Below are 26,347 nucleotides of genomic sequence, written 5' to 3' on the forward strand. Positions count from 1 at the left end.
ATTTTCTGGAGCTGGGAGATGCCGGCTCCGCTGCCCTCCGAAGCGGTTAGCACCTCTGCCAGATCATCCCTGGCTGTAGCAAGTGTCACTTGTTTTGATGGCTCATCTATCATTTTTCAAGCAAGCCGTAGGAAGTGGCATGTTCTTGCCGTACTTTCTAACACAGAGGCATCGGAGGATGAAGGTTTAATAAAGACTGGCTTTATATGGCTCTTTTTTTTTCCAAAAGCTAAAGGATTTTGCAAGTGTGGGAGTGTTGGAGTGACTCGGGAGACATGTACCCGGTTGTTCCAGAAGAGCTGGGATGCAAACGTAGCTGAGAGCAAAAAGCACACGATTCATTGCTTTTCCAGCTAGCACATTACAGGGCTTAAGCCTGGGGCCTAAAACGCAGCCTTAACTTCTACTCTGTTAAACCCCTGGGAATTAAGCCTGCACTTAAGCGAAGTAAGCGTGCAAGTGATCTGCTGCGCTGCGACCCAGGGTTGCGCAAGGCGTAGCGTGTCTCCCAGCCCCCTTCGGGCACGCGGTCCTGCTGTGCGAGGGCTTGCTTGCGCAGGGGGATCCCAGGGACATTTTGGGTCAGTTTTCCAACGTGGTGCAATGCAAGGGGACACCGAACAGGCCAGCCCAGCTCCCAGACACAGTACGGCCACGCTCGCGTAGCTCCTGCCCAAACCTACGGAGCCAGATTGCTTCCAAGCCCCGCGGTGTGTGCGGGACGGCTCCGTGCCGGGTAGACGCACCCTCGACACGAGGACGAGCATCAAACCCAGCTGCCGTCCCTCACCGGTCCCACATGGGGACGCGCTCCCTACTCTGCTACGGATCGGGTTGATCCGTTCGGCTCCCGTGGTGCCACGCAGGCACGCCAGCCGGGACCAGCTCGGTGCCAGCAAGCAGCCCCACAGTGACAGGTCGCCCCGAGAAAACAAATATTGGACGTGACCAGCCCCACTGGGAGACCCCCGGGGGCGCAGGGGGCTGCGCTCTGCTGCGCTGAAACACCACGTCCGTCCCGAGGCAGAAGGAGCAGCGCCATGGGCGTCCCCTCGCCTGCTCGCCGAGGGGGAAAAACCATCCCTGGCCATCCCGAGAGCACCGCACCTCCCCGTGGCATGGGACTGACCCTAACCCCGAGCCTCTCCACCTTCTGACCTTGAAGAATTTAGCTCTCCACTCAAAGCTAGTATTTTAGTTCAGCCTCTCATTAAACCCTTAAGAAGCCTAAAATTCAAGTCTGACCAGTCAGCCAGCCTGAGGAAAGCCTACGCACAGGGCCAGGCGCTGAAGGATGTCGTTAAAGCCTTTGCAGGGCTAATAGGTACTTGCATGCGGCTCCTGAGCAGAAAATCCCTTTTGTGTTGCTCATGCCCTCAGTTTTCCGTCCTGCTCTCTGGGGTGCATCTCTCTAGGTTGTCAGAAAGCTGGAAGGACACGCCGGTATTTAAAGTTTGTATTAAGCATATGAAAGGAGAAAGAGAGAGAAAGGGAAAAGCCTGCTTGACTCCTCTCCTTGCATGGCAGTGGGCTGGGAAGGAGCACGAGCGCCTGTTTGAGGCTCCAGGGAAGAGCTGGAGGAAGGATGCCACCTCCAAAGCTGCATGGCCACGGCCAGCGGCCGCTGTCAAAACTCTCCTCCACGTGCGGACACCAGAGAAGCAGCGTTTTCTGCAGACACTGGCCTGGGAAGCAGCAAGGGAGCAGAGCCACGTTAGCGGGGTGGGAGACCTGCAGGACATCCCCGGGGCTCAGGGATGGATCGGGGAGGCAGGAGGAAAGCGCAGAGCCGCTGGTCCCAGCACGGCATGGCCACCTCCCGGTCTGGAGCGAAGATGAAATGTGCAACACATGAATCTGCAAGCCCTGCAGCTAGAGCTCAATGGAAACCATCTAGCAGATGGATCGGAAAATGAGTCACGGGTTATCGTGCAAACCGTCTGTGCGGCCCGGCTATATTAACAGGGGGACAAAATACCAGCAAAAAAGCGATGGCGTGCAGCTTCTGCGCAGGAGACTGCTAGAGCACGTCCAGATTACGTACGGGGCCTGATGCATTATACAGCCGGCGGTGCAGGGCACGAGGGCCTCGTGGTAGCACGCACGGAGAGATGGCTGGATGATTACTCAGAGATAGCATCCCGCATCACCACAAAGCCCAGAGCAGCTGAGGTCAAAGGAAAGAGGAAATTGAGTGTGTTCTCATTGCAGGGGCTCGAGATGAGGTCAGGCAGAAGTTTTTACAGGCAACCAGCTCCAGAACTAGGAGCAAACAGAGATGATGACACCATTGGAATATGATTCAGACAGCAAAGGTATTTAAGAGCTTAGTTCCCAGTTGTTGCAAAGGGAATTAGGGACCCCTGCGAGAATTACTGCCTGGCCACGGGTCTGGGTTCCTGAGGGAGGCGGCTGTGACGAAAGTCATGCACGGCTTCAGCCAGCAGCTAATGACTTCCCGCGAAAAGGAGGAGTAATTCAGCTGGCACCAAATGAACACCTTGCACCACAAGACCCACTTCCTCCACCTGAAGCACCTTGCGCCCTGCTTTGCTGTAATTTGTGCCATGTGCACGTGCTGTGAAATTCTTCTGCGTAGATATTTACCAGGAAAAGATCATGGCCAGGCTGGGTGTATACACCGAGGCTGGATGGAGCCAGGTTTCCGAAGGCACGGCTGCGAAAATGTCACCCTGAGCGAGAACTGCGAGTTTAAAGCCTGTGTTTTTATACCAAATATTTAGTGTTTTCCCCTTCACCAGCACTGGTTACTGATTGACTACAAGTGACCTCCAACCGCCTTATTGATTTACAGTGGCTGTCAAAGGACAAGAAATGAGCCCCATGTCCAGGATCTGAGAAATACTCTGAATGGAGGTTGCACAACTGAATAAATGTTCTGCCAGCTCTTTAAATCTTGAGGGAAAAAAAAAAAGGTCTGCTTGAGCTCCTGATCTACAATGCAAACACCAGTGGGATATGAAGATAACACTGCAGCACTAGCGGACATATCTATTAGCCAAAAAGGCGGCGCAGCCTGTTTAATTCACAGCTATTTATGGTTCGGCAAATGATATGACATTCAGGCCTGAGAGTTTAGAAAGTGAATGGGAAGTCTTCCAAAGGCTGCTATGTGGTTCAGGTTTCAAAGTCAGGAAACTCTCTGATTTCGGTGTTTTCCTCTGTGCACATCCCTATCACCACCTTTCTTCAGAGCCAACCCTCCGCGGTACCAGCTTGCGCTGGGTGCTTACCCAGCCCACCCTGAACTGTGAGCCCAGCCGGCACAGTTTGGAGGGTCTCCTCCAAACCTCAGGCTTACTGGTGGACACGGACCTGCACGTGCTGCAGAAGCCCGTGGTCGCAGCAGCTCTCACAACGGCAATGAGAGCAAAACCCAACGGATGTGAATTACGGCCAGTTTGGGGAGGGGACAAGCCTCTTCCAGACCCCACTCCGGGGCATCTTGTACGATCCCCTGGGGCACGAGACACTGGTGCTTACAGGAGGGAAAGGGCCATGGGTCTTGCCCCACCTGGCAATTCCTACCCCCTCTCATTTGTCCCAGCGATGGCTAGAAATGCGTGAGGAAAGGAGAAAGCTGGAGAAAAGAGAAAGAGGAAAAGATTCATCTAGAGGGAGCAGGGGGAGCATTTTTTCACCTTAAACTGGCATAACAACATGGTAGTCGGACTGGATTAACTGGCATAAAAAGGAATTACCCATAAAGGGGTTTGTGCCTTCTCTTCCTCCTTCGCTCCATTCCCAACACACCCAAACCAAGGGGGTTATTGTAACATGTTTAAAGGACATGACTTCCTCTACTGCTTGAAATAAATAGAAAACCAACAGTAATAAACCTCCAGGATCAGATGGTATTCACCCAAGGGTAAAAGTACTCACATAAAAAATTGCTTAACCATTAACTGCAGTGGATAACCTTTGCTTCAGTCTGCAGCAGGACCAGAGCATGGAAGGTGGCAAACATGGGGCTAATTTTAGAAAAGAGTTCCCTGGAGCTGGGTATGAAAACTCAGCAAGTCTGGTAGAAACTGTAATGGAGATAAAACTCACAGCTGAATGATAAATATGATGTAAAGAGGAAGAGGCTGTGGACTTCAACAGAGGGAAGTGATACTCCGTAACACTTAACTTTCTTTGAAGCAGTCACAAGGACAGAGATGGTCCAGCTGATAGACTTGGATCAAGGCTTGAGAGCAACTTCCTCACCCAAGGCTTTTAAGGACGTCCTGCAGGGAGAGGTAAGGCAGTCTCTCAAGCCAACAACTGGTTGAAACACCGAAAAGGAAGGGTGAGACCGAAAGGGCAGTTTTCACAATGAAGGGAAGTCATCGGCAGCGTCCCAGGGGACCTGTGCAAGGGCCTGGGCTGCTCGATGGTCTGGAAGAGGGATGGGAGAGGTGGGTTACAAAGGTTGCTGTTGAGATCAAGTTATTTAGGGCTGCAAAAACGCAAGCTGACTGTGAGGAGCTGTAGAAGGGCATCGTAATACCAAGTGACAGCATGATAAAATAGCAGATGAAATTCAATATTGATTAATATACATGGTGGGGGAAAGTGAGTCCTAGCTGTGAATTCCTATGATAACTTCAAACAAGCTCTTCCCATTTAAGACCTGGATGATCCACACATGGATCTGACCAGGGCGGATGGTCCAGCCTGCTTCTGGTGTGCAGGCAGCCCCCGGGCAGATCCTGTACATCGCATCTCTCAAAATAGCACCAGCAGCTTGACAACTTGCAACATTCCCATTAACAAGCACAAAAGCCTACGGACATCTTAAAAACCCAGCAGCACTTGCACATCATGCTCAGACTGGGTTGGTTACTGCCTGGCTAAGAAAACACTACTTGCTACTAGAGACTTGCTTCTAAGATCACCAGATAAATCTCAGCCAGATCCCAGTCCCGTAAAGTCAAATCTTGCTGAAACAGGAACCTTAACGTCCATCTGCTTCCCCACAAGCACACCATGCTGCAGGAGGGACAACGGTCACAGTCACAAACCCTTCCACCTCTAGAGCCCCCAGTCTTTTTAGGAAGTGTCCTGCAATTGCTGCATCTATGGCGCTTGGGGAAGATGCTGGAAATCACAAAGCTCCATCTGGAAACGACTCCAAGGTTGGCCTTGGCCAAGTCGCTCCATCCCTGGACAGAAAGCACGGTGCAACCGGGATGGTCTAGAGACAGCTGTGGGGCAGAGGAGGTCTCACCGTCCTCACCGTATAAACAGGCAGGGTCAGGTTCTCCATCCAGCAACGTCCAACATAAAATTTAATTACACGAGCCAAACCCACGCACCACGACCCAATTAGTCACACACACACACTTACTGCACGCACCATAGCCCCAGCACGGAGGACCCAAGGTCTCCCTCCCACGGTCGCACCTTCCTATTTTTGCAAGATTTGGGGTGCAAAGAGAAAAAAACCCCAAACCACCACCAACCTTCATCCCTCATCCCTGAAATGACGTCACATGGCTGGAAAATGGGGGCAGGAGCGTCCAGCTACTCCCAGCGCCTGACACGAGATGGCGTGTGGCATCGCGGATTGGGGACCCGGCGCTCGGCAGCCGCCGGGTTCAGTCTGAACTCCTTCAAGTGAAGCATCCTCCGGTTGTGGTTCCATTTGCCTCGCCCTGATTAACTGAACTGTTTCACAAACGCTTGGCTGTCTAACTGAGATTTTCGAAGTGGAAAGCGACCCACCGCTCCGAGCTGGGTGGTTGGGTTTCGTTTGACTGCTTTCATCCTTGTCGGGTTAGTGACATAGCAGGGGAGATTTTAGGTTTATACCGGGGGAAAAAAAACCGATATAGTAGGGAGCGTGATAAGGCAATCAAATCCATTTCCAGAGCTGCAGGAAAAAGACACAATATATAATTTATTTGAGGCTTTTTCTCTCCCTGTTTGCAGATTGCACAGTTTCTAAATATATTGGTCCAGTTATTCAAAATTATTCATGAATCTCTTCAGTGAATAATACTTGACCTGCAGATCATCCAAAAAGTGAATATTGCAATCAAATTCTCCATTTCTGCTGTAATTTATTGTAGCTAACAGATGTATACTACTCAGGTAATTAACTCGGGATGAAACCCAAATTGTATATTTGATTATAATATTTGCAATTCACAATTTTTACTGCGCTAGCTAGCTCCAAAAGTCATCTAATCAAGAGATGGGCAAGAGTATTTCATGTCTGACATAACAAATTGCTACTTTTATCAGTCGGTTTGGCGTTTCGGTGAAGGAGCAGCCATTCACAAGCACGTGCGACCGGAGCCGCAGGGCTGGAAGGGCTGTATATAGACGCAGCAGGCTCGCACCGAGTCAGCAGAGAATAAACACAGATTAAAAGGAAAAAGTTAATGGCTTTCTCAGATCTACTCATCCACCAGGTGTGATAAGCAGGACTTACACCAAAATCTCCTTCTCTGTTGGGTCTCCGATGGTGCTTTTCCCCTGAAAATACCAAGAGCAGGATGGGGTGGGCGTTTTTCTCCTCGACTGTCCAGCTCGTGTCTGTGCTTCAGATTATTTACCGTGTTTGTATTATGGAGCTGCCTGGAAGGGGGCCACACTCTGCAAACACCGAGGGAGAGCTGCAACTCACCTGCGGAGAGCTTACTGTCCCAAGAGACGGGTGACAGGACGGAGCGAGTGGTCCCTTGGTGCTACGGCCCGGCAGAGCATCCTCCATCCCGGTCGTAGAGGCTGGAAGGGCTGAACCACCTTTCTGCAATTGTTACGTGTTGGGCTTTCGAAATATCTAAAGAAGTATCTAAGCGCGCTGGCAACCCAAAGCATTTAGGGATCGTGAGTCACATCTCCCAGTATCACAAACTTGGCGTTAAAATCTTGTTATTTCTTATAAAGAAATAAATTCTTGGGTGGTTTGGTCGTTCTTTTAATTTGCCTTCAGCTGGCAGAGCCTTTCAGCCATCACAGATTTACGCTTTCCTTTGCCACCACCAGCATTAAACATATACGCTTTTTCTCACTTTTATTCGTGACTGGAAGTTTAAGGTCTCACTTAGTCACAGAATCTCCAAAGCAGGAGCTTTCGGAGATCTATCAACCGTGACAAGACTCACAGGAGGGTCAGGAGGAGCAGCGTTGCCACCGAGGGACTTTCTGTGAGCTCTAAAAAAGTTTTCTCCAAGATGGGATGCTCTGATGCATTTCACTCAGGTAGTGGCTGTTTGCCTGCTCACCATAGGTGTGCTGGGAGGCAAGCAGGTTTTGGAGATGGTCTTTTTGGTTTGGCTTTTGGTTTCCTGCAAAATTATTAGCCCTTGTGGCTCAGCAATGTGTGCCAGCCAGAAATCCTGCCCCGCAGCCACCAGCTGCCTCACAAAGACTGTCACCCAGCCGCTCCGTCACAGGCTCCAGCAATATATTCATCCTGAGATGCACTTCTACACCTGTTACTTATTGATTCCATTTTTCATGTTTAGCTATAGAAGTTTTTCAGCAGACAAAAATTGAAGGAGGATTTGCTGCTCCTACCCTGGCAGGAAGATTTACACATGAGCAAATGATTTGTAACAAATATAGTGTAAGATAGATGGAGCTGCTTCTCTTGTTCACAAATTATTCACAGACTACGGGCTTGAAGAGGAAGAAATTTTTTCCTTGCTTTGTAAAATACACACATATGCATTTTTTTATTATTATTTATGACTACTTTCACTGTAAAAAACACTCCTGAGAGCATCTTTTGCAGAATTATTGCAGCTCCCAGGTTGTTTAGTTGGTAATCTGGAGAGAGGACAGGGTTGGAATTTTTTTCCCTTTCTCCTTTTTTTAGTAATTGCCTTGACCAGTGAGACTTTTGTCACGGGTTTGAGCCTCTGGGCATTACAAGGTCATAAAATTTAAGTTCCTGGCCTCCACTTTTCTCACCAGTCTGCTCAAGGGAGCATATCACAGAAACAGCTCCTGGATTTTGCTGGGCGAGCACTGCTCCTTAAATCAAGCTCCAGGGCAAGTGCTCACGACCATTTGAGATTGCGTTCTGTGAGCATTCCCAAGCGTGATGAAAAAAGTGCTGTTTCTAGAAATGTTTCTGGCAAGAAGGGAGGTTTCTAGAGCCTCAGGTGCCACTGCAGGAGGCTGGGAGATGGACACTAAATAGAAACAGGGACCCTCGACAGGCTGAAAGGCTCAGAAGGATGTTTCTAGGTAGGACTTTTGGAGTTTGGCTTATATTCCATGTTTCTCATATAAAGAACTAGTTTTCCTTTTCTGGATAAAGCTTTCTTTTCCCTACTTCCATAGCTAGAATTAAAATGCATCTCCATGTACTTGGTAATGCTGTGAGTGGGGGCAGATCCCCCACCCAGCTGTGCTACATTCATATGTAATTTGGAGTTTTTCTTCTTGGCCAGCCAGGTAAGTGAAGCAGCTCCAAGCCTCGTTCTTGTGGTAGCTGCATCCTGCAGAAGTCATGCTGCCCTGTGAAATGGGCATCGCTACAGTCTGCCTTACAAAATCTAACAGTTCATGAAAAAAAAAAAAAAAGTTATATTTTTGCCCTGAAGATCCAGACACTGCTAGGTGCTAATTAGGTCACTATTCAAATCCCTGTCTTCATGGCTCCTGCGTTCCAGATGTGAGCATGTGTGTCTACGTTACCTGTCGATTTGCGCAAATCATGTAACATATGCAAAACTCATTGGCCTGTAAGCTGAGCAAATATACAATTGGTCTGTGAATCCATTATTGGTAGGAGCAGATGGGTTGCTTGCTTAAATAAATGCATTTGCAAACTCCTCTAGGTCTGCTTTCAAAAACACCAGTTTGTTTACATAATGTGGTGTAGCCAGGCTCCTACACTCTGCTCACCAAACCTTCCCTGGCCTGGAGTTCAGGTGCTTTCATTTTTGCATAAAGAAAATCTGAACACGAATATGTTTTTGCATACATAACAAAAAAACCCCCAGAAAAATCTCTTTTGATTTGTAATGTACGAGTAAAGCATTGTTTACGTTCGTGCACTGTTAATTGGAAGCATCCATAATACATCAGTCGGAGACAGAGCAAAATAGACACAGAATAAAAATATCTACGATGACCTGGTCCTGCAAACGCTGAGTAACTTTATGCTCTGGAGCAGAAGCTGCCTTGAAGAAAATCATTTTATTCATTCCTTCTGGAGCTGCACGTAGGGGATGGCTGGAGCTAGCAAGAGCAAGGGAGGGAAATAAAAAGCTACATTTTTCCCTTGCTCTGCTCTTGCATCCTCAGCTGACAGAAAAAGTCAATGGGCTGGGGAAAAGCACATTTGTTTGCTTTGTGGCTGCTTGGGTGGGTGTTGGTCATTCACCTGGGGGAGCCCATTTCCACCCAGCCCAGTCCTCCGTCCCGGCTCAACACGGCCGGCTCTCGCACAACCCCACAGCCTGCAACCCGCCACCGCTCCCCAGACACCCTGGAGACCTTCTGCTGGGGAGGAGGAGGAGGAGGAGGAAGAGGAGGAGGAGGAGGAGGAGGAAGAGGAGGAGGAGGAGGAGGAGGAGGAAGAGGAGAGCACGCTCACGTGGCTCATCAGCTGCCTGCGCAAAAATCAAGCTGGTGGTTTCAGCCCCGTTCCCACAGCACGATTGCTGCGAGCGCACACGCGCGGCGCATCGGGCTCTCAATGGCCACCTTTGTTGGCAACCACAGGCAGGAGCACGCTGGCCGCCGACGTGGCACCCGGCTCTGTCACCGTGCCCCGTCCCCTGGGCCAGGAGGAGAACCCTGCCTTCGGCCACAAGCAGGGTCTCGGGACTACGCCCTTCCTAATTTTTATGTTTGCTTTTACGTCTTAAAAAGAAAACGGAACGAAGAAAGGAGCCCAGCAGACGAGGGAAGGAGGTGGAGGCATTTCCCCTTCGATAGCTCCTTCCTCTTTCTTCATTTCCTTATTTCCCCCCTTCCAGTTTCTTCCCCCACCTGTTGAAACGTGGTTACCACGACACGATAACGGAAAAGCTGCAATTCTAATGCATGAAGCTGTTATGATTTTAAATAATTGCTTTAAAAAAACCCAACAACCCAAGGGAACAAAGCGTTCCCCCTCGCTGCTCTGCCACCCGTAGCACCCAGTGCCGCTGACCGCCCTGCCGGCACTTCTTGGCAGACACAATCCCACCCCAGCAAAAGTCAATGTTTACATTTGTCACATATATTTATAGTGCATCCTAGACCCAGCCATGCCTCAACACAGCCTCGTGGGCCAATTGCCACGTTGAGAGGCACCTCCCAGCAAATGTTCCTCCGTTTCTGGAAGGACAGAGGAAAAGAAAAATCCCCAAATGAATCCTGGAAGGCGCTGGCTGCAGGGTCCCCGTTTCACCAGTCCTTCAGGTTCTTCCAGTTCACGAGGACAACTTGCACAGCTAAGTCATTTGCTCTGCAAGTGGCCTCCCAGTACCTGACCTCCCTAAATGCAAACAACTCTCACGGCAGCAAAGTGCTGGGCACAGACCCCGCACCCTGGGCCAAGGGCACCGTGGAGGGACCGTCAGGATAAATCCATCGGGGTTTGGTGGTCTTTTGGGGACTGCTTCTAAGAGGACTTCAAAGAGTTACAAGTAATAGCGACCAATTTCCAATTTTCCTTCTTTTTGTCTCAACTGGCTTGTCCCCGTTCTGCTAGGACGCCACGGAGCGTTGCACACCGATTAACACCTTCGCTGCGGGCACCGCACAGCCCGGGTCATCTCCAGCAAAAAGGATTTGCACCCCTGTCTACGTTAAGCGACAGTCGCTACCGTTTAGACCCACTCCACATCAGCTCCCTTGAAAACATCCCTGTAAAGCAGCTATCCCCAGTTGAAGCACATCCCGGTCAAGCACAGGATATTGAATGGATGGAAAGCAAATAGTACCTTCTCTTCTCCCGTGCTGTGAGAGGCATCGTGCGTTTCACAGGAGACTAAGGCCAACCTTCATGGTGCCAAAGTCCACGGCTCACCTCGTCCCTGGCTCCGCAGGGGACGGCTGGCGGCTCCTCCATCCCTCCTCTGCTCCATGGCCACCTCAAGGCCAGGGACGGTGATACCACACGGGGTTTTTCTAACGATAAAAGCCTGTTGATGACTGGGAGGTGCTTTACGACAGCAGTGGTATTGTACCCCAGGGTCACCCGGAGCTCTGAAGTGAGAAGGAAACCTCACAGCACGTCTGCAAGGCACAGAAATGGGGTTATACCTCATGCTGATGGGGAGCGGAGGCCCGGAGAAATTGGAACCGCTGGAAGCCAGGAGCAGGCAAGCATGGCGAGCAGGTTGTAACCTCTCATTCCCAGCTCTCCACGGCATGATTTATGATTTATCAGGTGGTTATGAAAAAAACCCAAAACAAGTAAAGAAAGAAAGAACTGGCTAGAGGTTATATGGTCAGGGTTCCCCTTTGTCTTTCAGCCTGCCCAGATAAATGTCACTATGGGAAAGGCTGGAGATCAGATACAGCCCTTGAGTTCAGCAGCTCTATCGGACAGCGAAAGAAAAGGCTCCGGATGAAGACAACTGCAGCAGTTACATGACTAATCGCAACATCTATGGACATTTTCCCCTCTGCCTGTAAGAGTTATGTGATCCTAAGCAACCTTAAGGAAAACAACCCCATTCTGGCTGGCAGATGACTAACTGCTTGCAAATAATACAGATATCTTTTTATATATGACAAAAGATCAAAATATCCAAGATGACAGTGCCCCACAGAACTGACTGAAAGCCGGGCACTTGAGTGCATCTAGCTCCTTCCAAAAAGCAACTGGGAACCGGACAATGTGAGACCTGGCCACAGCACTCCCAGCCAGAATAAGCCTTTTGTTCAAGCAAATGCAAATGTCATGATAGGGAACGGGCCAGTTGCCACCTCGCAGCAATGCCCCCGGCGGCAGGGTCAGGCTGGACGACCTCAGATCTCTCTGGAAAACAGGCAAAGTCAAAATCCTACCTCTAATTGCTCTGACTTTTGGAGAGAGTCATCTCAAAGTCAGTCTCACAGATGATCCCCATCTCCGCTTAAATATCTCTCATTTTTTTATTTCATCAGGCATTTGTGCAGGCATCAAAAAGCCAAACTCATTGGAGATCTCGGACCAAAATGCATTTTAAGATGCATTATTAGCCACGTATTACCCACAGCACATACACAGAGAGGGAAAGTTTCAGTGACTGTTAAAGGCAAAAGTCTGTCCTGCATAGTTAACGTTTCCCTCTGCGCCGTTACCTCTGCTGTAGGTGCAGAGGGTCATCCTCCTCTTCATCTGTCCTCCTTTTCTGAGCCTCAGTGGGCGAGGTGGTAGAGCCGAGTGAGCAGGAGTCTCTCAACAGCAGCAGCAGAGGCCACGGAAATCAGCCTGGGCAGGGCTTTGGGATGCTGCAGAGGAGGAAAGGGATAAAGTACGTGACATTCCTACAGCAGGACTGTTTACAAGATTTAAGAGTCCCGTGTTGCCATTGACAATTAACTATAGATCAGCAGAGGAACACTGTTCTCTACCATAAGTACGCATATTTTTAGATAAACGTGTTCTGCAAATATTTTGTTAAGGGAGCTGCTTTGCCTAAAGCATCTACTTCTTCTCAAGGCTCCAGTAACACGGTGTAAACCGTGTTACCAATAACAATTGTTCCTGCATTTGTTTCTTGAACATAGATCATAAAATACACAGTTCATTTGGGAGTGTCTGCATACTCTTCTATTTCTGTCCTTCTTATTCAACCTCGCAGAGAAAAACAGGCAACTAACTGTGAGTCCGGAGAGGGACACAGCCCTGCCCTGAAGAGATTACAGTCTCCATCAGATAATACACTGCAAATTATACATGGTGAGGCACAGACCTCAGACAAGCAGAATGGGGAGAATGGCTTGGTTTGGGAAAGAAACTAAGAAAAGCAATTCTAAAGGAGGACATTGAAGGAAAACAGAGAAAAAAACCAGGAGGGGGAAACCTAGGAATTTAAAAGAATAAACAAGGTAAGAGAGTTTGTACAGCAGAACATTGAAAAAAGGACTGATTCATAAAGATGAGATCTAGACTCTAAATTTAACCGATCTCCTGGTATCTGACTTCGGGCAGGTAAGCTGCTCCAAATACGGAATTCTTAAAACCACAGAGACACCAGGAAAAAAGGAAAGACAACCTTACTGACCTCCGAAAGTCCATCACCCCCAACCGCGTGCCGGCTACTGAGGTGATCATCGAGTCAGCCTTGCTCACAGGTCTCCAGTGTCCCCAGCAGCTTCGCTTACCTCCCACCAGCCCCTGCCACATGGCACCCTCAGGGACGGCAAGGCAGTCCGAGACGAGGCGGGACGGACGGCTGACAGACCGAGCAGCTCCACCACGCGATGCCTACGCTTCCCTCCTATTAACGGGGCTCGTAGAGGACCTCCCGTAGTAGCTCATCAAGGCTGTGCCTTCTTTCGTAGACTCACCTGAGCAGGAAGATGCACAGAGGCGGAGCAGACGCGGTGTAGCGAGGACGGTGCGAGATGGAAGCGAGGCAAGGGCAGGGAGAGGGGACACCGTTTATTAGGTCAGCTGGCGTACTTGGAAAAACTACACATGCTTTCAGGCACATAAGGCTTCCTTAGGTCTGAAATAGAAGCAATAACCTTAGAGCTAAATACAGGTTGAGAATAATTGTTCTGAGTTAAACTTCATTATATTAATGAATTAGGCAATTTGAGAGAAAGGATGATTGGTTCCTGTTGATCAAAGGGAAGATACTAGCCAGAGGACAGCTGATAATGTCATTTATGGCACAAAGAGAGGGCGAGAGAGACAGGAATAATGATTGCCTAGGGATGGCTGGTGGTAGCAAAAATTATGATGTAATATGCAATCAATATCTCTGTGATTTTTATATCCTAGAGACAGGAGTTTTAGTACTCGGCTTGTCTTCTGAAGCAGTTTTGGAGACCTTCCTTGAAGGTCAGGAGCGAGAGGTCGGAGATGCAGTGGTTGATCTCTTACCCAGTGTTTCTGTCCTTTATCAGTTTGTACAAGTTAATTTGGGTTGGTGGCCTGCAGTTGTTGCCACCAGACTGTCAAATCTGTGATGCAAACCACCCAGACAGGAGAGCAGTGGTAGGTCTCAGTCCTTCTGTATCACTTAGAAATCTGATTCCATTAAGCAGCTGTGGTTAATTGCCAACATTTATGAGTTCATCACTATCCCTTAGATGTTTTGTTTCCTGCGAAGCGCCAGTCCCAGGGTACCTGTGATTTCCTAAGGATCTAAATTTTCACCTAAAATCAAGTTCTTAGTGGACTTGTAGAGGAATGCTAGAACATTCTGAAATCTATTTAAGTCTACACCCAGAAGATAAATTAATATGGTGCAAGGTTGATTATTATTTACGATTATCTCATAATTTCTAAAATATTCTTGGGGGCCTGAATCACAGTTTCTTGAGTGTTTTGGTTTGGCAATACTGAAATGAGTCTTTAAGGACAGCACTAACAGTCTAGAAGGCACAAATGGAGAACATCATTAGGCGTTACTTAAAAATGAAATACCAATTGTTCTCAAGTAAAATACGATCTATGGCTCAAAGCAGTTAATAAATATGAGATTCACAAATACCTGCAAAGTAGGTAACTGCCCCAGGTGCTAACAGTTTCAGCTGTAGTCAGGAATTCTGCACTCTTCCCACTAAATTGCCAAACAGAGGTGCTGTACGTACCTGACTAACCCTGAGACACAGACACACCGAGAACCCATTGGCTTCCAAAATACGTTGCCGTTATCTACGACATCTGAGACTCAGCAGGGAGTTAAAGGCTCAAGTATGGGCTTAAAAACACCGAAACTACTCTTGACAAGGCTGAAGCAATCTGTTGAAGACTGGGCAGACAGGTCATAGCACAGCCCGTGGCAGAACCCAGCAGCCGTGTCTCTGTGCTGGCACATGGGATGCTTAACCTCATGGTCTAATGAAAATCAAAGGGGAATTTGTTTTAGTTTGTAAAATCTGTATGCAAGTCTAATTTTGACCAGCAGTAACTTCGGTGAGTAGGCTGGTGTAAAATTTTCACATGATTTGTACTGGAGGAATATATACTTCCATATCTATAGAAACACCCACAGAAATTCTTTTAGAGAATCACAATAGTCAGTATGTGAGATCTCGCTGCTCCGGAGGCCTTCTGCTCCGACGGTGGATGAATCAGACTCTATATACCATGGACAATGAGAATCAAGTGCTTCACTTTTATATGCATGCCTTATTTCAAAACGTAAAGGTCATCTGATACACGTTAAGTGAACTGTACAACGGAGGAGACTCTCAAAGGCCACAGATACTAAAGGCAATAAAAGGAGAGAACGGTAAGTCAACCTCAGATGATGTTCCCGTGGCATACAGAAATCAGATGAAGCTCATTATTGACAGCGAAAAGACAGCAATAGCCAGCTAACGTCTGACACTTGCTAACAGTGAATTTCAATGGAGACAGAGGAGGAAACCAACACAGAAAAGGGCAGTGACTTGCCCAGAGTCAGATCTGGAACGTGGGGTGCCCGAGTTGTCATCTGTTATACCATGTTCTTCACTAACCTGCCACCTCTCATTTCCATCAACGTGACTAAAAACTCCCAGGCTGTTGCATTACTGGATGAGGCTGCCCAAGCAGCAAATTCACCCAGTTTCGGGAGACTGTGAGCATCTAATATAATCCTTACCTGTATTCTGACATTCAGTAGTTCTTTACACCACGTCTTCAGAGATAAAGTGAAGTCAAGTAAGCCTTAGCCTACAAGGGGTGGAGGGAGAGGGTACCTTGCGGTGGCTAGAGCCTCACGTGCTGAGGTCTCCCATGGTACACAAGCAGTCCCTGGCATCGAGCAATTTAAGAGATGAAGTCAGAGAGAAGTGGAGCCTGGGTGAAAAGAAGAGCGGCATGAAAGCCCGGTGCAGCAGAGCAAGTAGCGAGAGGCAGCGAACAAAGGCAGCAACGCACAAGCCGGTCCTTCCGAGGACGCTGCGGGAGAGGCAGAAAAGACAAAGGAAGGGGTTATGGGTGTCGCAGGGAATTAATAACTTCTGCCAAGGGAAAAAGGTGGGTTTCCAGGTCTGGTTTTAATTGCGTTAGCCTGTCTTGTTGCTATAACCCTCTCAAAGAAGCTCACAGGGGCGCTAAACAATAATTAAGGCACTACATGCCCAGAGTCCTCGTTTGTTTTATGCTACGGGTAATCTTGAAGCAAAGGGGACAAGGGAACGCAGCACAACGAGCTCCATGAGGGCACGGAGCTGACAGACCGTTTAAATGTAATGGTGTCTCAGCTCTCAGAGGAGAGGATCTCTGATTTCAGGCCTCTGAAGTGCTAAATTACCGAAGGAAAACTAAAGCAAGTTCCACCAAAACTGCAGCCATCGATACTACAGATTGTTTTTAACAAATGAAAGTTGACAGAATAAAGGATGGGGGCTGAGGGATGTCGGCACTGTATGCCAAGGTTTTTCTAAAAATATTTTACACCTGCTATTCGTCCCGCACACTGATCATATTTTGTCTATGAGGTAGAGAACTCATAGTGCCAAAGGGAATGTGGTTTATGTTCCCGAGTCTTAATGCTTTTTCCCTTCTGTAAGGCAAAACTCCTTACTACCGTCACTAAAATAAAGCCAAGAGGACAAAAGTCCTACGCGCACTGCCACGGTAACAGTTTAACCGTTCCTCTCGCTGATCTTTGGAAACAATCCCTTCAGCAGGATTTTACAGCTCTGGCACTTCGATTTAGTGAACTTTTTATGCAGCTCATGAGAGGAATGCAGCCAACTCTGTACACTCAATTTAAATCAACTTGCTGATGATATAAAAAAGAGTGCTGAACCACCGGTTTCCTTCATCTGCTCCAAAACTACCAACACAAACTCTGAGGTATTTATTCCTGAAACATTAATAGAACAGTCTGGGGCATCAGATCAGTAAATGAACTCTGCTTTGATCCCATGCTGGTCCAAAGAGCTGATTTAACAACTAGTTGTTTGGTTACTTGATATTTCAGAAACGCAACGGGGCTGTTAGCTACCAACAGGGTTTTGCACGTTGCAATAGAGGGTGCAGACAGCTGGGCAGGCGCCTGTGCTGTAGCTGGGTAATCATCTGCCACGGTTGTCTGTAGCAGAAGACTGTACAAGCAATGTTTAATAGTTTTCTAATTTTGCATCATAAGGAGGGAGGGTTGGATCTCTCTGTGGCTTACACCCAGCCCTCAATCTGTATAAATTACGATAGCCTAGTTGAAGTTAAAAGAACTCCCAAACTTGTACTCACCGAGACCCCAGTGCCAGGCCAGCCCGTGCCCTCTGGATTCACATCTGCAGCAGGGACCTTTGAGAACAGGAGGCAGTAACGAAGCACTATGTACTGTCAACTCCACCTGTGAGCTGGCTTTCCTTTGCAGAAATAATCAGATCAATTTACTTTTGGTGACCGCTACCAGACCTCTGATCAGGAGTAAGGTCTGTCGTCTACCCACAAAACAAATGCAGCACAGACCGTAGCTGTCTAGTGAATCCTCTCTCCCCTGCCATGCCAAGATGCCTCTGAGCTCAACTTCACAGGTCTCAGATTACGATTTTCAAAAGTCACCGACTTGCGCTGAATTGAGTGAGCCTGACAGATGAAAGTGCTTTTAACTTGGGCTTGGGTGGGGACTTTGAGTGAAGAGACAGGGTGCACTAAGCAGCATCGAGGGGGACGCGTACTTGGGGTTTTACCCTTTTCTTCACTGTAAATTAAAGATGTCTTCCGAGGTTTAACTTACACTGGCAATTTTAAGGAAGTAAATTGCATGTTCACAAGAGAAAATACAACAGCACTTGCACAACTGAGCAAATGCTTCCTCTTCCCCCTTCACTACTTTTTGCGTCCTCTGTATCAAAGCAAACGCGCTTACCTGACAGCACGGCTCAAGAGCAGAATACTGGGTGCGTGCAAATTAAACCAGAGAGTGACTTGGCACTCATTTAGAACAGAATGTTGCAATGTCAATGTTTGATCTAACAAATTCAGCACCAAACTTCAGCAAAAGATAAATAAATGGGTGAAGTAGACTGAACAGAAAGCACACATCTTTAATTTCTCTAAGTGGGAGAAAACATTCAAAATCTTCACATTCGCATTCTCTGAGAAGACTAGAAGCTCTCTCTACAGATTGTCTCCTTGCAAAGCACCATAAACAAACCCTGCTTACTCAAATCTTTGTATTAAAAGGTGCTGCAAAAAACCACCTTCTTCCCAGAGATTCTTCCTTGCTGCAAACCACTGCCCTTCACACGCAGAGCTGGTTACAGTGGGAGTGAACAAATCGGCATGGGAAGAGGATAAGCTTGATGACCTTTAAGACAAATGATCTCAGTTTAAAGCACAGGAATAGAAATATTACAGAACACAAAAAATAGTCTCCACTGAGTTGCTCAACTTCCTAGGCAGTTTAGGTATTATTATTGTATTGTAAATAGTAAAATTGTAGTAAGTCTTAAAGTCTAGGCACACAAATAGAAATAATACACAGAGGTAACATTCTCCATTTTCCAGTAACTGATGCAGTATTTTTTTCTATTTTTTTTCTAATTCCCTTTAAAAGCAAAATCATCCACTTAAAATTAGATACCAAACAATGCACTTTTAAGTGCGGTTCTGTCCACTGATGTACCGTTAGCGGAAAGACAAACCAGATGGCAAACTCAATAAAAAGGAGCCAGTTAAATAGAGACAGATGAATGCCTAAAAAAACCTTCGCTCCTTTACTGCTTTTGAATTGGTTGTCATGGCATTAGAAATTGATACCATTGTCAGCCTCACATCTCCACCCCGTCCATTTATTCACAGCCTCTGTCCAAAGCAAAGATCTCACACTGGTGTTGAAAAACACCCTCATCCTTACAGCACTAGGCTATTTCCACCAAAACTCTGCTCGCGCCAAACTGGGGGTGTATGCCTGTGTGGAATTTACACCTTTTGTAAAATCAAGCGTATCAAACGGGAAAAGACTGATCTTCAGTCTCAAATTCCAGTTTCAGAATACTAAAGTTCGGATAATTTTAATCTTGTACTCCTTCTGTGGCATACAATTCATCATCATGAGCCAAAGGACTATCCACTTAGCGTGTATCTTCTTTTTGTACCACTGGAACTGCCATGGAAAATAAGCTGACATTTGTTAGACTTACACATTAAAGAAGTAAGTTTCTCTTCCCCTTGACAATGTCCATCAGCAAGGAACGCTATTTGCCGAACAGATGGAAAAGAGTAAGGGATGCAACTTCAAAACAGCCCTGGAAAAGCTGAGTTGTTTTGTCAGCCTCTGAATTCCTTCTCCTCCCACTCACATTCACATTTTGAGAATCTATTAAGTTAAAATTGGTAAAATCCACCAAAATAAAAACCTTAGAATGTCACGTTGTAGTTGCATTACATTTCTCTTTTTAATAGAGCGTATAAAATGAAAGTTTACAATGAGTTTAGTAAACTGTAAATCAGCACTTTTATTCAGTCTAGTTTCTGAGCTATTAATCCCTAATACAGAAACAGAACGCTGATGCATTGGTCTCGGACCTCTCGAGATAATAGTTCAAATCCATTCTGATGACATGGAAAGTGAATTTCATTGAATCACCTGAGTCCCTTCCAGATACATCAAATCACACAATAACTCAACATTCACATAGCTTATAGTCTTAACTCTCAAGGAAAAAAAAATAAATAAAAAAATTACCTTCTGACTTCAGTGAGCTGCAGTTACAGAAAACAAGTGAAAGTTTGCTCAAATAATTGTAAGCAAGTACTTAATCAGGCTATGTGCTTTGTCAGTAGTATTTTAGGTAAAGCAACCCATTATTGTGGTGCATCAATACAGCAACCCTCTCCATCGCTCCTTTGTGATGCACTGAGTCAGACTTTTTTGCATCATTAGCACTGACAACACAATAAATGCAGCACTCCGATCTTCAGCAGAACAGTAAAAACACAGACCACGACAGTCAATTAATTTTAAAGAATTTTAATACAAACTTAATATAAACTATTTCAGTCCCTCTTAACATGTAAGACACTGACTCAAAATACTTTTATACCTTTTTTCAAGTATTGCACAATGTAGGTACAAAATTAATATTTACGATTACATTTTCTTCCATAATATATAGCAAAAATCTTTAAACTTTTAACAGAAAATACAATTTGTGTTTCTTTTGAAAAAAGCAAATATTTCGTACATTTTAATTCCACCACTAAGGAATATTCTGTACACAACTTTTTATTTTTTTTAGAATTGATGTCTTTAAGATGGATATCTTACAATTTCAGTAAAAAAAATACAACATGAAGCTGCTGCAGCTGTCACAGATCACTGTAGTAAAAAGATATAAATGCAATACCATGTTGTAGAAACAATATATATACTCTGATATTTTACAAACTTTGTACTAAATTAAATTATACAATTAGAAAAAGACCAATAAACCCACCTATTAGTGCCAATTTTTTTAATATATATACATATATGTTTGTGGACATATATATATACACACGTGAAAAAAATTAGCCACGTCCTTGCTATATCTTAAATACTGTAAGAGGCCATATTTTGAGAGTATATTTTTGTAATGTACAGTCAGTATAAAATAATTTTGTGCTTGGTTGGCAAATGAAAAAATGATGCATGTTGTATTTATCTAACCAAGCCTGAATGTATTCATACTACAAGCCTTAAAAAAAATCTCAAGAGGTGGAAAAAAAGATACACCCTTGGGTACGTGCATTTTAACTTGTACAATAGTATTTACTTGTATTTCACTTTTATTTTTAGTTAGCCATAACTGGCTGGAATTGCTGGTTAGAATACTGCATGTTGTTTAAACTAAAATTCAAGCCATCCACAAAAGACTTCTCATTTAGACCTCCATAGGCTGCAAACATATCAAAGGCATTACTGTACTGGAGAGGACTGAGGTTAAGGGGGCTGTCACCAGGAAAGATGCTACTGGTACTACCTTGACCCTGCATGTTGGGGAAAATGAACTCCTTTGCGTTAGGAGAAAGGGCAGAAGTCTTCTGCTGTTGCTGTTGCTGCTGCTGCTGACTGCCTAAGCCAAGCCCGTAGAGAGAGTGCATGGAGGAGGAAAGGGCTTTCTGCTTCAACAGGTCATTGACATTCAAGCCAAGGTTGGTGGGAGAGGTGCGGGCGACCTTGTTGCTACGGCCGCTATTCTTCATTTTGGTCGAGCCAAACTTGGTGGCAGCAAATGTGGCAGTGGTGAAGGTTAAAGGCTGAGTGGAGCGGGGCATGAAAGTTGGGCTCACAGCAGCAGAGTGACCAAAGGGAGGAGAAGGAGAACTAGACACTGAAGATGCTGGGTCACTAATTGGCATGAACACCTGGGCCTCTGGGTTAAAGCTGTTCTTGATTTCCTTATCCAACTCACATCCATTTTCATTATCATCCACATAAAGCACTTTCACTGGTCCCTTTTCACCGATTTGGTATGAAACCTCAAACGGGTCAATCCAAACACTAAGATCCTGAGGCAAGTTGCCACGAACATCATCAATGTCCAAACCACTCTCTTTGGATGCTTGTTCTATGACTGGGTCCACTTTCTCCCCTATATGTATACATCTAAACCCTGATCCTTTGTATGGCTTTTCTGGATACCAGTGCCCTTCATACTTCTTCTTAAGAAGTCTTTCAAGCTCTTCACCAAAAATGTTGACACGTCGTCTGGGAAGCTTATTGTACAAATATGAAATAATAAAATTGAGTGCTACTTGGATTTCAAGCTGCATAGCTGCTATGCCACAAAGTTATAAGTCTGTTTCAAAACCCGAAGAAGAAAGTGTTCAAGATGCCACAGGGAAACAAAATTTCATTCAAAGTGCTGATTCTAGTTGATTATTATCCTTCACCTTGAGTGCTCTTGTTCCTTTAAGAAAAAACAAAAGCAAACACATCCAAATAAGGAAAGCGTAAGATCAAGCTCCAAGGCCTATTCTTTTAGCTTCATTTTCTGCATAAAATAGAGTACTTTTTAAATCAAAAAATGTCCATCAAACTATCTATGTTCATGTCTGCAGAAGGCAAGGATGTCAACTACATTCGGTATGGCTTACAAACAATACTGCAGAAGATGCACTAGGCATGTGTTTACATATACAGCATGGGGCATTTCAAAATCACATGAGCTTGCCGTTCAGTTATTCACAAAGCAGCAAGGATAATTTTTAAGACATCACAGAACTGCCAGGCCTGTCAAGGGTTCAATTACCAACCCGTATTTGGATGATTTATAGTACTCAGCTGCAAAATTTAGCACCAGACTATTAGTTTAGCTTGAAAGGTCTCAGTCCAAGGGTCATTTATCATTTTAAAGTTTGCAAACATATTGGTCGCACCGTAAGCTACAGAATTATAAAAATGTTAACAGCTGCTTTAGAAGATTTCACACAAATAGCTAAAATTATGCAACATTTATTTTAAGTCCAAGCAAACCATCCGCATAAACTGTGTGCTGGCGAAATCATGCTAACTGAAGAGAAAATGTCCGCTGTACATACACAACAATTCTCCCTCGGAATAGCTAAAATGATAATGCAGTCAATGCATACAAAATAGATGCATGTATCTTCTGTCATAAGGGTGGCAATGACCGTGAAATTATTACAATAAATTAATTCACAGATTGTTCCCTTTCTACAAATTGTTATTTATTATCAGAGTAACATATTAATATATACTAAATTCATATATCGCGCTGTCTATAGTTCAGATTTCAAAAAGTTACTAGAGCTAACAGGGCTTTTGCTAGCCTCAAAAACGATTGCTTTTCTCTTTCTCCATGACTCCATTTTATATTTAATATAAAATATGGTTGCCACTCCTTCACAAAGGACAAAAGAGAAATTAGCTATCTAAAGTTAAAGAAGGGACAAGAATCAAGTATTAGCACAGGAACTGCTAACGAAAATCCTGCAGTACCTCAAGCATAAAGGTATTCATCCACAGGAGACACTTTTGTTCAAAAAGTTCCAGTGAAAGAAAATATCTATTTCTTGGCTCAAGTCAAAGGCCCAACGAGAATTTCAATTAACAGTGTGCTTTTCTGCACTGCATCACTAGGAACAAAATTTAGCGTAGCTGTCACTAATGATTAGAGAAATGAAAGTCAGTATCAAAATCCTTTAACAATGCGAATACAATGCTTTTTTATTTCTTGCTCCAAATAATCTCCTTTTAAAGTCTGGAACCCTATTTCCAAGCCACTCGTGTTCTCCCCAACATGGCATGGGAATAGTTTGAAAGCTTGTACGATAAGGCGACCTTTAAACGTTTGCTGGATCAGCACTGGGTGGGGATAAGGAAAAGATCAAGGGCAAACAGAAGATATTTACAAAAGGGACACAATCAGTACAGAAAAGCTGATTGGGTGGTTAAAAGGGGCATTTAAAAATGATTTATTAATCCATCTGTTTTGTTTCCCTTCCTCCGTGTCCTTTGGGAAAGAAATGATCCTTGCAAGGCACACCGGGCAGACGCTATAAATTTTTCTCAGCCCCAAAACTGATCCACGGTACAAGCAAGCAGCTGATCAAACAAATCAGCTTGATCATTTCAAACTTCCCCCCCCCCCTAAATTTAAAGAGGACACTATTTCTGAGGGATGGAAGCCCATGGACCGCTCCCGGCGCAGAGCCCTGCGCTGGGGGTTAGAGGCAGGAGCCTTAAGCAGTGTGGGGAGTTACATAACCAGGCAGTCGGGTCTCATTAGATTTCTGCTCACAGCCCTGGGAGCTCCGGCAACAGCAGGAGGAGGAGGAGGAGGAGGAAGAGCATTTTCTGAGCCCGAAAGAAAGAAAATGAAGAAGAGGAAGGGAGATGACTAGAAGGAGGGGGAGGGGGGGCTGCAAGGCCCCTCTCCTCAGCACACAGGCCAGCACCCCGGGCCCGGCGACACCCCTCTCCCCCCCCCGGGGCAGGGTCCTAGAGGACGGGTGCCAGCGCTGTCCGGAGAGGCCCGGCGCAAGCAGCAGCTATTAGTCAGCCGGCAACGCTCACTCCTCCCAGCCTGAGCGCGTCCAGGGACCGCCTTGGGAGGGACCCTCTCGCAGCCCGGGCCGTGCCCTCTCCGAGGGGAGCTCGCCGCCGGTCCCCACGCCCTCCCTTCCCATCGGGCGTCCCCCCACGGCACCCCCGGCCCCGTCCCCTTCCCCGCGGGGCCGTGCCCGCCTCAAGTCCCCCGTCACCGCGGGGTCGTGACCGCCTCGGTACCCCGGGGGCCCGCCCGCCATCACGGCCGGGCCCCGTGCTCGCCTCGGCATCCCCGCCTCAGGAGCCGGGGCCGCCTCAGCCGCCGGGGCCGGGAAATCGCTGCCTCAGCGGCCGGGGCCGGGCGGTGGCTGCCTCAGGGCCCCCCGCCACGGCGGCCGGGGCCGCGCCCGCCTCAGCCCCCCCCCCCCCCGCCGCCCCTCCTCGCCTCAGGGGCCGGGCGGTGGCTGCCTCAGCCCCCTCGCTCGCCTCACGGCCGGGGCCGGGTGGTGGCTGCCTCAGCACCCCCCCCCCCCCACCCCGCGCCGCAGCGCCTGCCTTCGGCCTGGACCCCCCCCCCCTCACACACCCCCCCCCCAGCGCACATCCCCGCGTCGTCCCGGGCCGTCCCCGCCGCCCTCAGCGAGCGGTACTCACCCCGGTGGGTGTGCGGGGGGTAGTGCAAACAATCCCGGCGGGGGTGTGAGTGCGGGGCGGGGGCGGGGTGCGGCTCAGCACCCGACCCCCATCTCCGAGAGCCGGCTCCCTCGGCGAGGATGGGAGGGGAAAGGAAAGAGGAGAGAGGAAAAAAAAAAAAAAAAAAAAAAAGAAAGGGAGGGGGGAGGGTTGGAAAAAAAAAAAGGGGGGGGAAGGGAAAGGGGGGGAGGGCTGCGCTGCTCACACCCCCACGACGGGCGCGCTCGGCCGCCGCAGCTGGGCTCCTTCTGCTACTGCCTCGCCGCTCGGCGCGCCCCTATATATCGCCTCCCATCCCCCGCCCCCCGCCGCGCCCCGCCCCCGCGCCCCGCCCGGCCCCGCCCACCGGCCCCGCCCTCCAGAGGCTCGTCGCCGGTCTGGCCCCGCCCCACCACCCGCCTGGCCCCGCCTCCCCGCGCCCCGCCCCCTCGCGCGCAGGGCCCGGCCGCTCTCACCCCTTCCCCCACCCCGGCGTGGAGGAGCAGCTCTCTACGTCAGCTCGCTCCTCACCTCAGAACACCGTTGCGTCACTGCCTACGTCAAACCCTGCCCTCGCGCCCCTCAGCTCCGCAGGGAAGGGGGGGAGGGGGCCCGCGCTGAACTACATCTCCCATGACCGCCGCTGCGACGCGGCACGGGGCGGGGGGGGGGGGGGGGGAGCCGGTCGGCGACGGCCTGCGGGGAGCTCGGCCGCGGCCATCGCGGCTCCGCGGGGGCCGGCAGCCCGCCTGGACGGCGCGGGGGAGGGAGGGCGCACCCCACGGCCCCTCACGCTCAGGGGCGAGGGGCCAGGATGCGTCCCCCAGCCCCCGGCGGGGCTGTCGGGGGCGGCCTCCCCTCAGTCAGGGGCCAGCGAGGCCCCACAGCGGCGGCCGCGCCCGCCCTGACAGGAGGGGGTGCGGAGCGGCACCCCCGCCGCGCCCGGCGGGTCCCTCACAGCTCCCCCTCGCCCCCCCCCCTTACCCGCCGAGGCTAAAAATACTCCCCACAGGTAGCAACGCTGACCGATTGGCTGCCTGCCCGCCCTGGTAGCCGCCTGATTGGTCACTCGGTATCGAGGAGGAAGACGTCAAACCCCAGTTTTGGGGGGAAAAATGTTGGGGGGGGGGGGGGGGCGGCGGGGCGCAGCCGCCGCCTCAGGGCTCGCGGGAGCCGCTGTGGGGAGGCGCGGGGCCGTGTGAGGGAGGTCGGGCCGGCGGCGGGCCGGCCGAGCCTGGGGACCGAGCCGGGCGCCAGGGCCCTCGCCCAGCGCCGGTGCCGCCGAGCCTGATTTGGGCCTGTCGGGAACAGCCCTGCGGCCCGGCCTTATTTTAACGCGGGGGCACGGCTAAATCGGGAGGCAGCGGCTGGGGAAAAGCGGGGGAGCCTGCGAGGCTAGCGGGCGAGCGCCGGGGCCGCCGCCTCCTTCCCGCACCGAGAGACATTTGGGAGGAGAACCAGGCCCGGTGGCGGGGGAGCCGGGTCCTCCGTTCATTAAAACATCACCGGTTTTGCTCTTTAAGTATCGCTTGCGGGTGTTGTGAGGGTTGGGGTTGGTATGGTGAGCTTCAAACCGGCGAGCAGGAGCGGGTTTTGGAGGACGAACTGCG

At 48.4% G+C, this 26,347-nt stretch overlaps 1 protein-coding gene and 1 long non-coding RNA gene across 3 annotated transcripts; both read right to left on the reverse strand.

The window, feature by feature from the left end:
* Nucleotides 1–11,600: 11,600 nt before the first annotated feature.
* On the reverse strand, nt 11,601–18,101 carry LOC138688179 (uncharacterized). Of its 2 annotated transcripts, none has more exons than XR_011327234.1 (3): nt 17,312–18,101; nt 13,176–13,461; nt 11,601–12,399 (listed from the first exon to the last, which is right to left on the reverse strand). It is a non-coding gene; the product is annotated as an uncharacterized lncRNA (long non-coding RNA). The 2 variants fall into 2 exon arrangements; XR_011327235.1 differs by lacking the exon at nt 17,312–18,101 and adding an exon at nt 15,714–16,127.
* A 1,925-nt stretch (nt 18,102–20,026) lies between these two features.
* On the reverse strand, nt 20,027–24,876 carry TOB1 (transducer of ERBB2, 1). The gene is made up of 2 exons (XM_069799184.1): nt 24,720–24,876; nt 20,027–21,963 (listed from the first exon to the last, which is right to left on the reverse strand). Exon 2 carries the CDS (start codon nt 21,824–21,826, stop codon nt 20,846–20,848), a length of 981 nt encoding a protein of 326 aa, XP_069655285.1. The 5' UTR covers nt 21,827–21,963; nt 24,720–24,876; the 3' UTR covers nt 20,027–20,845.
* Between the last annotated feature and the right edge of the window lie 1,471 nt (nt 24,877–26,347).

This window comes from Haliaeetus albicilla, chromosome 12 (genome assembly GCF_947461875.1).
Source record: "Haliaeetus albicilla chromosome 12, bHalAlb1.1, whole genome shotgun sequence".
Classification (NCBI taxonomy): domain Eukaryota; kingdom Metazoa; phylum Chordata; class Aves; order Accipitriformes; family Accipitridae; genus Haliaeetus; species Haliaeetus albicilla.